This window comes from Gopherus evgoodei, unplaced genomic scaffold (genome assembly GCF_007399415.2).
Source record: "Gopherus evgoodei ecotype Sinaloan lineage unplaced genomic scaffold, rGopEvg1_v1.p scaffold_44_arrow_ctg1, whole genome shotgun sequence".
Taxonomy (NCBI): Eukaryota; Metazoa; Chordata; order Testudines; family Testudinidae; genus Gopherus; species Gopherus evgoodei.
In genome coordinates, this window is record NW_022060065.1 from 767,497 (window position 1) to 782,874 (window position 15,378).

The 15,378-nt window shown below is 45.5% G+C and overlaps 1 protein-coding gene across 2 annotated transcripts in view; it reads right to left on the reverse strand.

The window, feature by feature from the left end:
• The window catches only part of TRAPPC9 (trafficking protein particle complex 9), a 742,651-nt gene extending 728,153 nt beyond the window's left edge, over positions 1–14,498 (reverse strand). The window contains exons 1-2 of one of the 2 annotated variants that reach the window (XM_030546427.1): positions 14,250–14,498; positions 1,918–2,518 (exon numbers count right to left, since the gene is read on the reverse strand). In XM_030546427.1, the coding sequence (XP_030402287.1) occupies positions 1,918–2,501 (584 nt within the window). In that variant the 5' untranslated portion in view covers positions 2,502–2,518; positions 14,250–14,498. The remainder of the gene's footprint in view (positions 1–1,917; positions 2,519–14,249) is intronic. The other variant, XM_030546428.1, reaches the window with a different exon arrangement.
• Between the last annotated feature and the right edge of the window lie 880 nt (positions 14,499–15,378).

Genomic DNA, 15,378 nt, shown 5'->3' on the forward strand with positions numbered 1-15,378 from the left:
GGCTCCCCGGCTGGAATGCCAGGCAGGCGGTGTGCGATAAGCCCCCCACACCCCAACCCAGCTCCCTGCCTGGAACACCAGGCAGAGCTAACCAAACAACCTTATAATGGAAAACCATGCAACTTTAAACTAGTATGTTCTCTAATATATCAGAAACCTAACAACAAAACCATGTTAATCAGGATGACTTTAACTGCAGAGTTAATATATTATATCAGGTTCACATGGCAGTAGGAGCACTCAAAATGCTACAACAACCGTAAGCCAATGTGTCCAAAGCACGTACACCACCAGGATTGGGGTGGAAGGTCCCATTGGCAACTTGCCAAGAACTATTTCGCTTTCAAGAGTATGTAACAAATGAAAGTTAAATACAACAATGCACGTCTGCTTGGATCGACACCTTTCTGTGACGGAAAAAAATGTGCACTGATTGCTGTTTGTGTTCCCTCCCATTTTAGAATATCATGGGTCACATTTGGCCCTGAGACTGCACTATAATCATCACGACGTAACACATTTAGCTTTTGGAAACAAGTATTCCATTACATTATACACCGTGTAAAGGGGCTCAGCTAATGGTATTTTATTTTAAAGCTATGGAACGACACAAATACTGTTGAAAGCTTTTAGACAATACTCCTAAAGACGTTTCTTTATTTTATTCAAAAATAGGAACTCTGTTGCCCTGACCTAGTGGTTATGTTCACCCTAGACCAACAGTCTTCAGCAGAGTAACGAATGGTCTATATGGGTGTGTCTACTTTACAGACTTTGCCTACCTGTACACAGGATGAAGAATGGACTTACATGACAATATTGAGCAAAACACCACCAATTCAGTATCATACAGTTAAACTCTTCTAGGACCAGCCAGAAAGGTGAGGGAGATGCAGAGTAACTAAGAAGCAGACACACACACACACCCTTGGCAGCAACCTGTAGCATGTACACCAGAGTAGATTTAGTGGTGGGCTACAAATTTAGTCAGACCACTAATAGCACAATGTTGATTTAACCAACAGGAGGCCCTGAACAGCTTAAGTACCCTGTTAAGAGAGTTTCAGCATTCTCCCCTTCCACAGCAGCTGGAAGAAGTGTGGGTTAGCGTCTCGTTTGGGTTTTGCCCCTGAGCAGTGAAACACCCAAGATCTTTCACACCTGTCTCTGGCTAGCTGGTTTATTTCTCTAGCTAATAGGTGTCTAGTAGAACTTCCAAACCCTATGTCTGGAAGGCATGGGTAGAGATGGCTGGGAAATATTGATGGGATGTTAGAAATGTACAGTATAGAGAAAGGTTTCTGGGCGGGGGTGGAAGAAGAAATAAAGGAATAGTCAGAAAACACAAGAATAGGAAACAGAACACAAAGTAAGAAAAGGAAAGAGATAATAGAGAAGGGAAAGAGAGGAAACAAACACTGAAGACAATTCACAAAGATAGACCATGGTTCTATTATAGGAATGCAAAAGAAGTGGAGGGAAGACAATAAGATAAGACAAAAGCAAGGGATGTAGTAAGTAGGGTTAGTCAGATACTACACAGCAAAATACGTAAAATTAATTTTACTAGTTTCCTGATATAAAATTAATTTGTAATATTCATCAGTTCCACAGCTAGTCAAATTCCATTCAGCAAAAATATATCTAGAGGTAGAATCTGTCAAACCTATTCAATTATTTTCTAATAAACTATTTGACAAGTCCTACAAATTAAATTTAGAAATATGAATTGAAAGTTAATGAACAAGGTAATAAAATTAAATATAGTCCACTAATAAATAAAGTAAGTTCCCTTAGAAAATATGGCCTTGCGGTAGAGGTGGTGTTGGTGCCACAGTCATTTCTTTAATAGGCTTAGTCCTCGAGCTAGCATCTGGTAAATTTTTCAAGCTGTTAGGTTGTAAATAAGCTACTTACCTACTATCAGTGTCCAGACCTACAAAGTCCTTTTTTTCAAAAGGGACACACAGAAGTGGGATCTTGTCACCAGATTTATCAGTGGCCCTGTCAAGACGTTTGGATTCCAGTACAATGAAGAGAGATTCAATAAAATCTTCTATTCTCTTCTCCACAGTTTCACATTCATCGTAACTAGGATAAAATGCCACATCTGTGCGGGGCTGTTCTGCAACCTCTTCTTGAAGCCCAAAGACAAACAATCGGGAATCATAGAGTGTAGAACCATATATTTCCTTCTGAAGGTGGAATTTTTCAAAAGTTTGGGGCCAATCCTTTGCAGAGGAACAGTCTGTTATGATTATGAGCCCCACAACTTTCCGATGAGTCTGAAAATCCCCCCATTCATTGTTTTCTGGAGGGTAGTGATGTCTATAGCGGATATATAGCACACGCTGGGAGTCACGGACATTAATCTGACTCACGGTTGAAATTCGTTTGTAGATCCTAAAAAAGTTTTCTTCAGGGACAATCCCAACTGGCTGGACCACAACCAGGAGAGTTTGATGGTCCTCAGCACACTGCATGTAGTCAGGAACACTCATTTTGCATCAATTATAGTCTAATAAAAAGAAAAAATATTAATTATTTTCACAGCATCAGAGGAGTGTATGGCACTTTAAAAAAAATTTAAAAAAAAGTTCCTCCCCTCACAAGTCTGCACTTTGAGGGCTCAACCCTAAAACTCTTTGTCACACAAAGCACAGCTAAAACCCCCATTCAGAAATAAAAATCCATAAATAAGATGCAGCTAAGCATAACTTATGAACTTTGTTGCTATCCTCATCCTTCCTATAACTCCCTTGCCTGGTTTGTTACCCCTTAATGGGTTACCATGTTTAATTTAGAGCCTAATCTTGCAAACACTTATGCATATGCTTGACATTAAGCATATGAGTAGTTCCATTGACTACACAGAGATTACTCACATAAAACAGGGCATTTGCATTAATGATTGCAGGCTCTCGGCTGAAATTAATAAGTGTTATCTATGCAAGTACTACCACTGGCAACAATTACATGCATTATTCAAAACTGTTTTCCATTCCATAAGCTAGTTGTTTGAAGGAGCAAAGACTGGCAAGAAGATAGGAGTGGAGATCAGCTATGGACAATATTAAACAAATTTTTAACTCAACTTCAAGAATGACAAAAATACATGCAGAAATATTTCAAAAAGCAGACTTTCCTAAAATGCTGCCTCTGCTGCAAAAGAATGGCATTACCTACACGTTTTGCATTTCCCCCATCCCGCCATTACAGTTTTATATGTCTGAGGAAATAAAATGAAAGAACTGTAGAGAAAGGGACAAAGGTAAAGGAAGAAAGGGTAAAGGATGTCATGTGTTACAAATGTCTCCAGGGGGTTGAAAAAGAATCATATCCAGTACTGTCAACCTTCTTTCCAAAGAGGGAATCTTACTGTTTATTATACAACAAGATATAATCAGAGTTTATCAGACATTTCAACATAGGTAAAAGCAAGATAAATTAACCTAGGGCAATACAAAAAAGTTGGTATCCTGACTTAGCACCTCCTTTACAAATTTCATTCCAACATAATTTGAAATGGTAAAGATACTAAAACCTGCAAAATAGTTTAATAATGGAAACTCTAACCCTAAAAATACTTGCCATCTGACATGATTTTATTTCTGTTTGTCCATATTTTATGCCACACATTTTCTGTTATCTGAGCGCTGGCTGACTCCAACAGGAACTTTAACGCTGAACACTTTCGGATCCCCATATGTATGTTACAAACTCTCTCAAAGTGACTCCAGATATTGCTGTTTTACCACCACATCACTACAAATTAAACTACCCCTATAGCAGGGACCATACTCTGCTTTACTTTCCTCTTTCTGCTAATTCTGCAGCAATCTTATGCTGTCTATTGCCAAAGATAAACTGAACACATAAAAGGGGTAATCTTAGTGACATGCTGGTGCAGCCATTGCACTGTTTTAAAAAACATTAACATAAAAGACTTGAAGAGCTCACAAAAAAACAAAACAATGTAGAAATTAAGAAGCAAGATTGTTTTTCATCAACTTCTGAGTACAAAGATTATAACTATTCAAGAATTCAAAAAGTTTAAATAAGATCTTCCTTTTTGGAGCTGAGGGCTAAAATGCCCCATAAATTTATTTACAAATCAAATCTTACATAACATGGTTAATATCAAATTTATGTAACAGTATCCTTAAGACATGTTGAAACACTGCAATAATTGAAGAGAAATACTGATTTTATATTTAATATTCATATTACTTGCCCCCATCAGGATTAGAGCCCCATTGGGCTAAGTACTATTGAAACGCATACAAAGACACAGGTCCGGCCTAAAGAGCTTACAAGTGCCAAAGTAAAGCAAAAACAGAAGCAGTGATCATGTATGTATAAAACAATTTAAAAGATGTGCACTACTGCAACAGTGTGCAGGAGAACCCAAGTACATCACAAAGATTATTCTAGAACTCAAACATTACATTTTAGCTTTGATAATTTTATTCAACTACTGAAAGTCCATGCTGTCACACAAGGGCAGCAGTTAGGCCAAGTAATCCACCATATGTGCAGTCTCCCTCAGACAACCAATGAGGCTGTTGCATGCAAGTTTGCTGTAGAGTAGGGTGATGACTGACTGAGTTAGCTGAAGAAACAGATTAAGAAAGCCAGAAGGGTACCCAGAAGTCACCTACTACAGGACAGGCCCAACAAAGAAAGTAACAGAATGCCACTAGCCATCACCTACAGCCCCCCAACTAAAACCTCTCCAGCACATCATCAAGAATCTACAACAGGGGTTGGCAACCATTCAGAAGTGGTGTGCCGAGTTTTCATTTATTCACTCTAATTTAAGGTTCCATGTGCCAGTAATACATTTTAATGTTTTTAGAAGGTCTTTTTCTATAATTCTATAATATATAACGAAACTACTGTTGTATGTAAAGTAAATAAGTTTTTAAAAATGTTTAAGAAGCTTCATTTAAAATTAAATTAAAATGCAGAGCCCCCGAGACCGGTGGTCAGGACCCCGGCGGTCAGGACCCCGGCAGTGTGAGCGTCACTGAAAATCAGCTTGCGTGCCGCCTTCGGCACACGTGCCATAGGTTGCCTACCTCTGATCTACAACCTATCCTGAAGGATGATCTCTCACTCTCACAGACATTGGGAGACAGGCCAGTTCTCGCTTACAGACAGCACCCCTAACCTGAAGCAAATACTTACCAGGAACTACACACGACACAACAAAAACACTTACCCAGGAACCAATCCCTGTAATAAACCCCGTTGTCAACTCTGTCTGCATATCTATTCAAGGGACACCATCATACAATCTAATCATATGAGCCACATCAGGGGCTTGTTCACCTGCATATCTACCAATGTGACATATGCCATTATGTGCCAGCAACGCCACTCTGCCATGTACATTGGCCAAACCGGACAGTCTCTACGCAAAAGATTAAATGGACACAAATCAGACATCAAGAATTATAACATTCAAAAACCAGTAGAACACTTCAATCTCCCTGGACACTCAACAACAGACTTAGAAGTGGCAATTCTTCAACAACAAAAACTTCAAAAACAGACTCCCACAAGAAACTGCAGAACTGAAATTAATCTGCCAACTGGACACCATCAAATTAGGCCTGAATAAAGATTGGGACTGGATGGGATTAGCAAAAACTAATTTCCCCCTGCTGATACTCACACCTTCTTGTCAACTGTTTGAAATGGGCCACCTTGATTACACTGGCCTCATTAGCACTACAAAAGTCATTTTTCCCTCCCCTGGTATTCACCTCTTCTTCTCAACTGTTGAAAATAGCCCACTTCCACCTTTAACTGAATTGACTTGTTAGTACTGACCCCCCACTTGGTGAGGAAACTCCCATCTTTTCATGTGCTGTGTATTTAAACCTGCCTACTGTATTTTCCACTTCATGAATCTGATGAAATGGGTTTTAGCCCACAAAAGCTTATGCCCAAATAAATGTGTTAGTCTCTAAGGTGCCACAAGGACTCCTCGTTGTTTTTTAAGTTAGTTCTGATATCACAATTGTCTATGACACTTGGCCTGGAATATATGCGTGCCTCAATGCAGCTGTACAGCACACAAGATCTCAAAATGACTTAACTTAAAAATTGGACAGTAACAGACCATGAATCCCAATGATGATTGAACCTGGTGATATTCTAAACAAAAAGAGCTCTCAACCATATTTGTAGACATTTCCATCGCTTCACGTTGACTCAGACACACTGTAGGCTTCAGAGTGAGAGTTGCAATCCTGAAACTTATCATATAGACTGCAAAATTTCTAGTCAATACATCTTACAAACAATAAAATTGTTTAGAGAGCTGTGCCTTTAGAGACTACAGTTATGTTATCCTAAAGATTTATTTGGGTGAAAAAGTGGAAAATTACTGCCCTCTAACTAATCTAATTACTTCTGCAACACTCTGGGTTTTTTTCTTTGTTTCTCAGGGGGGGGAGGAGAGTTAACTTGGGCTAGGTCTACACCAGTGGGGGAGTCGACCTAAGATACACGAATAGCGTAGCTGAAGTCGGCGTATCTTAGGTCGATTTACCTGGCTGTGAGGACAGCAGCAAGTCAGCCGCTGCCACTCCCCCATCAACTCTGCTTCTGCCTCTCGCCGTGGTGGAGTTCCGGAGTCGACGGCAGAGCGATTGGGGATTGATTTTATCGCGTCTACACTAGACGCAATAAATTGATCCCCAATAGATTGATCACTACCCGCCGATCTGGCAGGTAGTGTAGACATACCCTTAGTCATCACTAAACTCAATTCTTGATCCTGAAAGGTGCTCAGCATCTCTTGACAAACTAAGCACCCACAAAAGGAAATGATGATCTGAAGCACCTCACAAGTTCATGCTCTAAAAACTTGGAGAGGGGGCAAGTGAAGGGGAGACTCATGCTCACAAATCATGTAAGAGCCTGAAGTAGTGCCCACAGCAATTATTTTCAATTATATGATATGATCTAGAGCAGGGGTCGGCAGCCTTTCACAAATAGTGTGCTGAGTCTTCATTTATTCACTCTAATTTAAAGTTTTGCATGCCAGTAATACATTTTAAAGTTTTTAAAAGGTCTCTTTCTATAAGTCTATAATATATAACTAAACTATTGTTGTATGTAAAGTTAATTAGGTTTTTAAAATGTTTAAGAAGTTTCATTTAAAATTAAATTAAAATGCAGAGCCGCCCAGACCGGTGGCCAGGACCTGGGCAGTGAGAGTGCCACTGAAAATCAGCTCGCATGCCATAGCTTGCCTACCCCTGATCTAGAGGTCTATAAAATCATGAATGGTGTTGAAAAAGTGAACAGAGAAGTGCCATTTACCCTTTCCTATAATATAAAAACCAGGGGTCACCCTATTAATTTAATAGGCAGCAGATTTAATTCAAACAAGAGGAAGTATTTTTCCATACTATGCACAATTAACCTATTGAACTCATTGCCATGGGACGCTGTGATGGTCAAAAGTTTAACTGGGTTCAGAAAAGAACTAGCTTAAGTTCATAGAGGATAAGTCTATTAATGACTATTAGCCAAGGTGTTCAAGAATACAACCAGATGCTTAGAGCAACCCTAAACCTCTAACTGCCAGAAGCCAGGAGGGAAAAATAGGGATGGAGCTCTCCAAATTTGCCCTGTTCTGTACACTCTCCATGAAGTTCCGGCACTGTTGTCTGTTAGAGACAAGATACCAGGCTATGGACCATTTGTCTGACCTAGTACGACAATTCTTACATTCTTAACCCAAATCCAGGTAGGACCTGGAGTTGCAACCACAACATATGCTGGAGCGAAAAAAAAGGATATTTCTATTATTACTTTATAGAACACCCAAATGTGCGCTGGGTAGTTTGAAAAACTACTTTCTGATATTAAGTTTATGTACTCAAGCAAATTATTCTGTTTTGAGAAAGTTATACCGGCTCTGTTAAATATGCATTAAAACCATTATGTGAGGTCAGCTTATATTAACTGCCACTGGACAGCACTAATACTGTCCCTTAACACCGTATATCCACATTCAGAGCACAATTTTAAGGGCTTGTCTGCACTTAAAACACTACACCTGTGCCACTGTAACACTTCAGCGAAGACACTATCTACGTTGACAGGAGGGCTTCTACCATCCGTGTAGATAATCCACCTTCCCGAGAGGCAGCAATTAGGTTGACTGGAAAATTTTCCCATGGACCTAGCACAGTCTACACTGGTGGTTAGGTTGATTTAACCTCATTGTTCCATGCCCCTGAGCAACACAGTTATACCAATTTAATTTTCTAGTGTAGACCAGGCTAAAGACACTGGTACAGTATTCTTCGTTTGACAACTAAGCCTGGTCAATAGTAGAAATTTACATTGGTATAGCTAAATTTGTAAGGAGTGTGAAAAATACACACCACCCCAAGAGACATAGCTATACAGACCTAAAGCCCAGTGCAGACAGCCATTGGTGTCCTGTTAGAGTAGATAGTGTCTACACTGAAGCACTACAGCTTACCTTAGATTTGCCATTCCTTCTCTGTGGTACACCTTGTAGAACCATTTATCACTGTGCAAAGTGGGTGTAAAACATTTCCAAATCAGAATGACAACATTTTACACCTACTTTGCACAGTGATAAATGGTCCCACAAGGTGCAGAACAGCAGTGATTTAGATGCAGCAGCCATTTGACCTTTATGATACCCATGTAATAAAATGTATAAGCTAAAACAGATTACTTTTTCCTTTTTACTTAAACACTTCAACTTCTCTCTCAGCTGACTGTCTAACATTGACAGTGTAGTTCTTGATGACTTTTAAGTGAAGGCAGTTCAAATCAAGAAGAAGTTGTAATCCACCTTTGAGTTTTTAGAAAAGGACCAGGGCAAGCTAACAACCGATACCAACATGCAGCTCAAGAGTGGAAATGGTGTAGGAAAAGATGGTTTGTTTATTCTACAAACCAGTACTCATACTAAGTGTAAACCAACTGTCAGGCTGGGCAGGGGAGAGGGGATTTCCTTGAGTTATTCAGTCCAGGAAATGTTTACATTTGTAGCTTAGTTTTCACCCTTTTTGCTCTTTATTTCCTACATTTGCCCTCAGCTTGGGCAACAAAATAGACAAGCCAATTTCACTTTTTCCACAGTGGCTCAGATTCAGGAGGGACTACAGCTGTCAGACAAACCCCAGGGGACCAGAACCACTGCTGTCCAGGGGGCAGGGAAACTATGGTGGGAGTAGTATGGGGGATGATGAAAGCCCCACAGGAAGTAACTGAGGGCAGGACAAGGAGGGGCAATGGTAAGAGGAGTACAGGGCATTAAAGGGCAGGGCCCAGGCACCTGGGGGGAGGGCACTACGGAAAGGGCAGGCTGCTTAAGTTGGGAGAAGGGGGCACTCATGAAAGGGTAGGGGTTCCAGTCAGGAGGGACTCCAGGGAACAGGGCCTCAAGGGTGGCGGGTACCAAGGAAAAGGTAGGGACCACAGTTGGTGGAGAGAGGGGACAGGGCACTGAAAGCACCAGGAAAAAAGAGCATGAGGGAGCAGTGGACAGCACACCAAGGAAGGGGAACAGCAGGAAAAGGGAAAAGTATGCAGTTGGGGGGGGGGACACCAAGGAAAAAGGTCTCTTTCTATAAGTCTATAATATATAACTAAACTATTGTTGTATGTAAAGTAAATAAGGTTTTTAAAATGTTTAAGAAGTATCATTTAAAATTAAATTAAAATGCAGAGCCCCCCAGACCGGTGGCCAGGACCTGGGCAGTGTGACAGGGGAAAAGGATAGACAGGGGAAAAAGGGAGGAGGTGTTGCCTTATATATTAAAAATGTACACACTTGGACTAAGGTGGAGATGGACATAGGAGACGGAAGTGTGGAGAGTCTCTGGGTTAGGCTAAAAGGGGTAAAAAACACAGGTGATGTCGTGCTGGGAGTCTACTACAGGCCACCTAAACAGGTGGAAGAGGTGGATGAGGCTTTTTTCAAACAACTAACAAAATCATCCAAAGCCCAAGATTTGGTGGTGATGGGGGACTTCAACTATCCAGATATATGTTGGGAAAATAACACTGCGGGGCACAGACTATCTAATAAGTTCCTGGACTGCATTGCAGACAACTTTTTATTTCAGAAAGTTGAAAAAGCTACTAGGGGGGAAGCTGTTCTAGACTTGATTTTAACAAATGGGGAGGAACTTGTTGAGAATTTGAAAGTAGAAGGAAGCTTGGGTGAAAGTGATCATGAAATCATAGAGTTTGCAATTCTAAGGAAGGGTAGAAGGGAATACAGCAGAATAGACACAATGGATTTCAGGAAGGCGGATTTTGGTAAGCTCAGAGAGCTGATAGGTAAGGTCCCATGGGAATTAAGACTGAGGGGAAAAACAACTGAAGAAAGTTGGCAGTTTTTCAAAGGGACACTATTAAGGGCCCAAAAGCAAGTTATTCCGATGGTTAGGAAAGATAGAAAATATGGCAAAAGACCACCTTGGCTTAACCACGAGATCTTGCGTGACCTACAAAATAAAAAGGTGTCATATAAAAAATGGAAACTAGGTCAGATCACGAAGGATGAATATGGGCAAATAACACAGGAATGCAGAGGCAAGATTAGAAAAGCAAAGGCACAAAATGAACTCAAACTAGCTATGGGAATAAAGGGAAACAAGAAGTCTTTTTATCAATATATTAGAAGCAAGAGGAAGACCAAGGACAAGGTAGGCCCACTGCTCAATGAGGAGAGGGAAACAGTAACAGGAGACTTGGAAATGGCAGAGATGCTTAATGACTTCTTTGTTTCAGTCTTCACTGAGAAGTCTGAAGGAATGTCTAGTATAGTGAATGCTTACGGGAAGTGGGTAGGTTTAGAAGAGAAAATAAAAAAAGAGCAAGTAAAAAATCACTTAGAAAAGTTAGATGCCTGCAAGTCACCAGGGCCTGATGAAATGCATCCTAGAATACTCAAGGAGTTAATAGAAGAGGTATCTGAGCCTCTAGCTATTATCTTTGGGAAATCATGGGAGACGGGGGAGATTCCAGAAGACTGGAAGGGGGCAAATATAGTGCCCATCTATAAAAAGGGAAATAAAAACAACCCAGGAAACTACAGACCAGTTAGTTTAACTTCTGTGCCAGGGAAGATAATGGAGCAGGTAATCAAAGAAATCATCTGCAAACACTTGGAAGGTGGTAAGGTGATAGGGAATAGCCAGCATGGATTTGTAAAGAACAAATCGTGTCAAACTAATCTGATAGCGTTCTTTGATAGGATAACGAGCCTTGTGGATAAGGGAGAAGCGGTGGATGTGATATACCTAGACTTTAGTAAGGCATTTGATACGGTCTCGAATGATATTCTTATAAACTAGGAAAGTACAATTTAGATGGGGCTACTATAAGGTGGGTGCACAACTGGCTGGATAACCGTACTCAGAGAGTAGTTGTTAATGGCTCCCAATCCTGCTGGAAAGGTATAACAAGTGGGGTTCCGCAGGGGTCTGTTTTGGGACCGGTTCTGTTCAATATCTTCATCAACGATTTAGATGCTGGCATAGAAAGTACGCTTACTAAGTTTGCGGACGATACCAAACTGGGAGGGATTGCAGCTGCTTTGGAGGACAGGGTCAAAATTCAAAATGATCTGGACAAATTGGAGAAATGGTCTGAGGTAAACAGGATGAATGAAGTTCAATAAAGATAAATGCAAAGTGCTCCACCTAGGAAGGAACAATCAGTTTCACACACACAGAATGGGAAGAGACTGTCTAGGAAGGAGTATGGCAGAAAGAGATCATGGGGTCATAGTAGACCACAAGCTTAATATGAGTCAACAGTGTGATACTGTTGCAAAAAAAGCAAACGTGATTCTGGGATGCATTAACAGGTGTGTTGTAAACAAGACACGAGAAGTCATTCTTCCGCTTTACTCTGCGCTGGTTAGGCCTCAACTGGAGTATTGTGTCCAGTTCTGGGCACTGCATTTCAAGAAAGATGTGGAGAAATTGGAGAGGGTCCAGAGAAGAGCAACAAGAACGATTAAAGGTCTTGAGAACATGACCTATGAAGGAAGGCTGAAGGAATTGGGTTTGTTTAGTTTGGAAAAGAGAAGACTGAGAGGGGACATGATAGCAGTTTTCAGGTATCTAAAAGGGTGTCATCAGGAGGAGGGAGAAAACTTGTTCACCTAAGCCTCCAATGATAGAACAAGAAGCAATGGGCTTAAACTGCAGCAAGGGAGATTTAGGTTGGACATTAGGAAAAAGTTCCTAACTGTCAGGGTAGTTAAACACTGGAATAGATTGCCTAGGAAAGTTGTGGAATCTCCATCGCTGGAGATATTTAAGAGTAGGTTAGATAAATGTCTATTAGGGATGGTCTAGACAGTATTTGGTCCTGCCATGAGGGCAGGGGACTGGACTCGATGACCTCTCGAGGTCCCTTCCAGTCCTAGAGTCTATGAGTCTATGAAAGGGGCACAAGAAAAAGGGCAGGGGCCCCAGCTGGCAGGGAGCAGAGGACAAGTTGCCAAGAAAGGGGGCCAGCAGGAAAGAGGCAGAGGCTCCAGTGGGAGGGGAGGGGCGCACCAGGAAAAGGCAGGGGACAGGGCAGAAAGGAAAGGGACAGCAGGAAAAGGGCCAGGGCCAGATTAGAGGGGGACCCCAGGGACAGGGCGCTGAGGAAGGGGGCAGCAGGAAAAAAGCAAGGGCTCGGTTAGGGGGGAACCCTAGGGGACAGGGTGCTGAGGAAGGGGGCAGCAGGAAAAAAGCAAGGGCTCAGTTGGGAGGGACCCCAAGGGACAGGGCGCTGAGAAAGGGGGCAGCGGGAAAAGGGCAAGAGCCTGATTTGGGGGGGTGGGACCCAAGGGACGGCGCACTGAGGAAGGGGGCCGCAGGAAAAGGGCAAGGTCCCGGTTGGTGGGGGGGACAGACCCCAGGGGACAGCGCACTGAGGAAGGGGGCCACAGGGAAAGGGCAAGGTCCCAATGGGGGGGGAGCAGACCCCAGGGGACAGGGCACTGAGGAAGGGGGCAGCAGGAAAAGGACAAGGTCCCGGTTGGGGGGGGGACAGACCCCAGGGGACAGCGCACTGAGGAAGGGGGCCGCAGAAAAGGGCAAGGTCCCGGTTGGGGGGAGGGGCAGACCTCAGGGACAGGGCACTGAGGAAGGGGGCCGCAGAAAAGGACAAGGCCCCGGTTGGGGGGTTGGGACCCCAGGGGACAGGGCACTGAGGAAGGGGGCCGCAGAAAAGGGCAAGGTCCCGGTTGGGGGGGGCAGACCCCAGGGACAGCGCACTGAGGAAGGGGGCCGCAGAAAAGGGCAAGGTCCCGGTTGGGGGGGGCAGACCCCAGGGACAGCGCACTGAGGAAGGGGGCCGCAGAAAAGGGCAAGGTCCCGGTTGCCGGGGGGGGGCAGACCCCAGGGGACAGGGCACTGAGGAAGGGGGCCGCAGAAAAGGGCAAGGTCCCGGTTGGGGGGGGCAGACCCCAGGGACAGGGCACTGAGGAAGGGGGTCGCAGAAAAGGACAAGGTCCCGGTTGGGGGGGGGGGGCAGACCCCAGGGACAGGGCACTGAGGAAGGGGGCCGCAGAAAAGGACAAGGTCCCGGTTGGGGGGTTGGGACCCCAGGGGACAGGGCACTGAGGAAGGGGGCCGCAGAAAAGGGCAAAGTCCCGGTTGGGGGGGGTGGGAGCAGACCCCAGGGGACAGGGTGCTGAGGAAGGGGGCCGCAGAAAAGGGCAAGGTCCCGGTTGGGGGGGGGGCAGACCCCAGGGGACAGGGCACTGAGGAAGGGGGCCGCAGAAAAGGGCAAGGTCCCGGTTGGGGAGAGGGGCAGACCCCAGGGACAGCGCACTGAGGAAGGGGGCCGCAGAAAAGGGCAAGGTCCCGGTTGGGGGGGGGGGCAGACCCCAGGGGACAGGGCACTGAGGAAGGGGGCCGCAGAAAAGGGCAAGGTCCCGGTTGGGGGGGGGCAGACCCCAGGGGACAGGGCACTGAGGAAGGGGGCCGCAGAAAAGGGCAAGGTCCCGGTTGGGGGGGGGGCAGACCCCAGGGGACAGGGCACTGAGGAAGGGGGCCGCAGAAAAGGGCAAGGTCCCGGTTGGGGGGGGGGGCAGACCCCAGGGGACAGGGCACTGAGGAAGGGGGCCGCAGAAAAGGGCAAGGTCCCGGTTGGGGGGGACCCCGGGGAACAAGACTCCCCAGATGTGAACGGAGCGCAGCTGCCGCTTGGCGCCCCCAGCAGAAGCCCACCCAGGCGCCCACACCGCTCTAACTGTCCCGTCCACACTCACAGCGCAGCCTCTGCCGCAGGACCCGGTGTCAATTCAAATCCCCCCGCCCGGCATGGGCAGGGAGACGGCGGCTGCTTCCTGGGACGGGGTAACGCGACGCGGGTCAGGGACACTCACAGCCCCACCAGGAACCGACTCCGCCTCCTCCTCCAGCCCGGCTCACTGAAACGGGGGAGGGGCGGAACTGACGCCAACGGCAGCCCAGAGCCTCGACCTGCCCAGCAAAGCGGCAAAACGGCGCATGCGCCTGCCGGCCCCGAGTTTTTCTCTGGCTTCCCCGTGCCGTTGCTCCTGAGAGCGAGGCTACGGGCAAGGCGCGGGGAGGGTGGGCGCTGTGGGAGAGAGGTGGGCGGGGTTACGCCGAGGCTGCTGGGTTACCTGGTGGCTTGGCTGGAGAGAGCTGCGGAGATTGACAGCTCGTACTTCCAGGGGTGGTGGTTCTTTGTGTGCTGAGTAGGGTGACCAGATGTCCCGATTTCATAGGGACAGTCCTGACTTCTGGAGTCTTTTTCTTATATGGGCTCCTTTCACCCACCCCCTCCCCCTTTCCCCATTTTTCACATTTGCTGTCTGGTCATCCTAGTCCTGAGCCCTAAGAGCCCCAGTAAACAAACCAGCAGCCCACTGTGCGGGGTGTTGTACAGACACAAAACAAAGACAGTCCCTGCTTCAAAGAGCTTCCATGGGACACGCCCCTTGGGGAACCTAGTCTCTGGCCTAGGGTGACCAGATAACAAGTGTGAAAAATCGGGGTAGGGGGCGGGGGGTAATAGGATCCTATATAAGAAAAAGACCCAAAAATCAGGACATCTGGTCACCCTACTCTGACCCCATCTCCTCCGGCCGAGACCATGCCCATGCTCCCTGCTCTCAGCCCCCCATGGCCCCAGTCAGGGGGCGGAGGGAGGCTGGGAGCTAGGTTGGGGCCACAGTGGCAGGGCTGAGAACTCAGCCCTGGGCAGGGTTGAGCTCTCAGCCTTGGCCAGGGCAGCAGCAGAGTGTTCGGCCCTGGCTGGAGCTCTGATCCCAGGGTCCCTCCCCCATTTTGACCATGGCCCTGCCCCCATACGGCCCCTCTCCCCGTACGG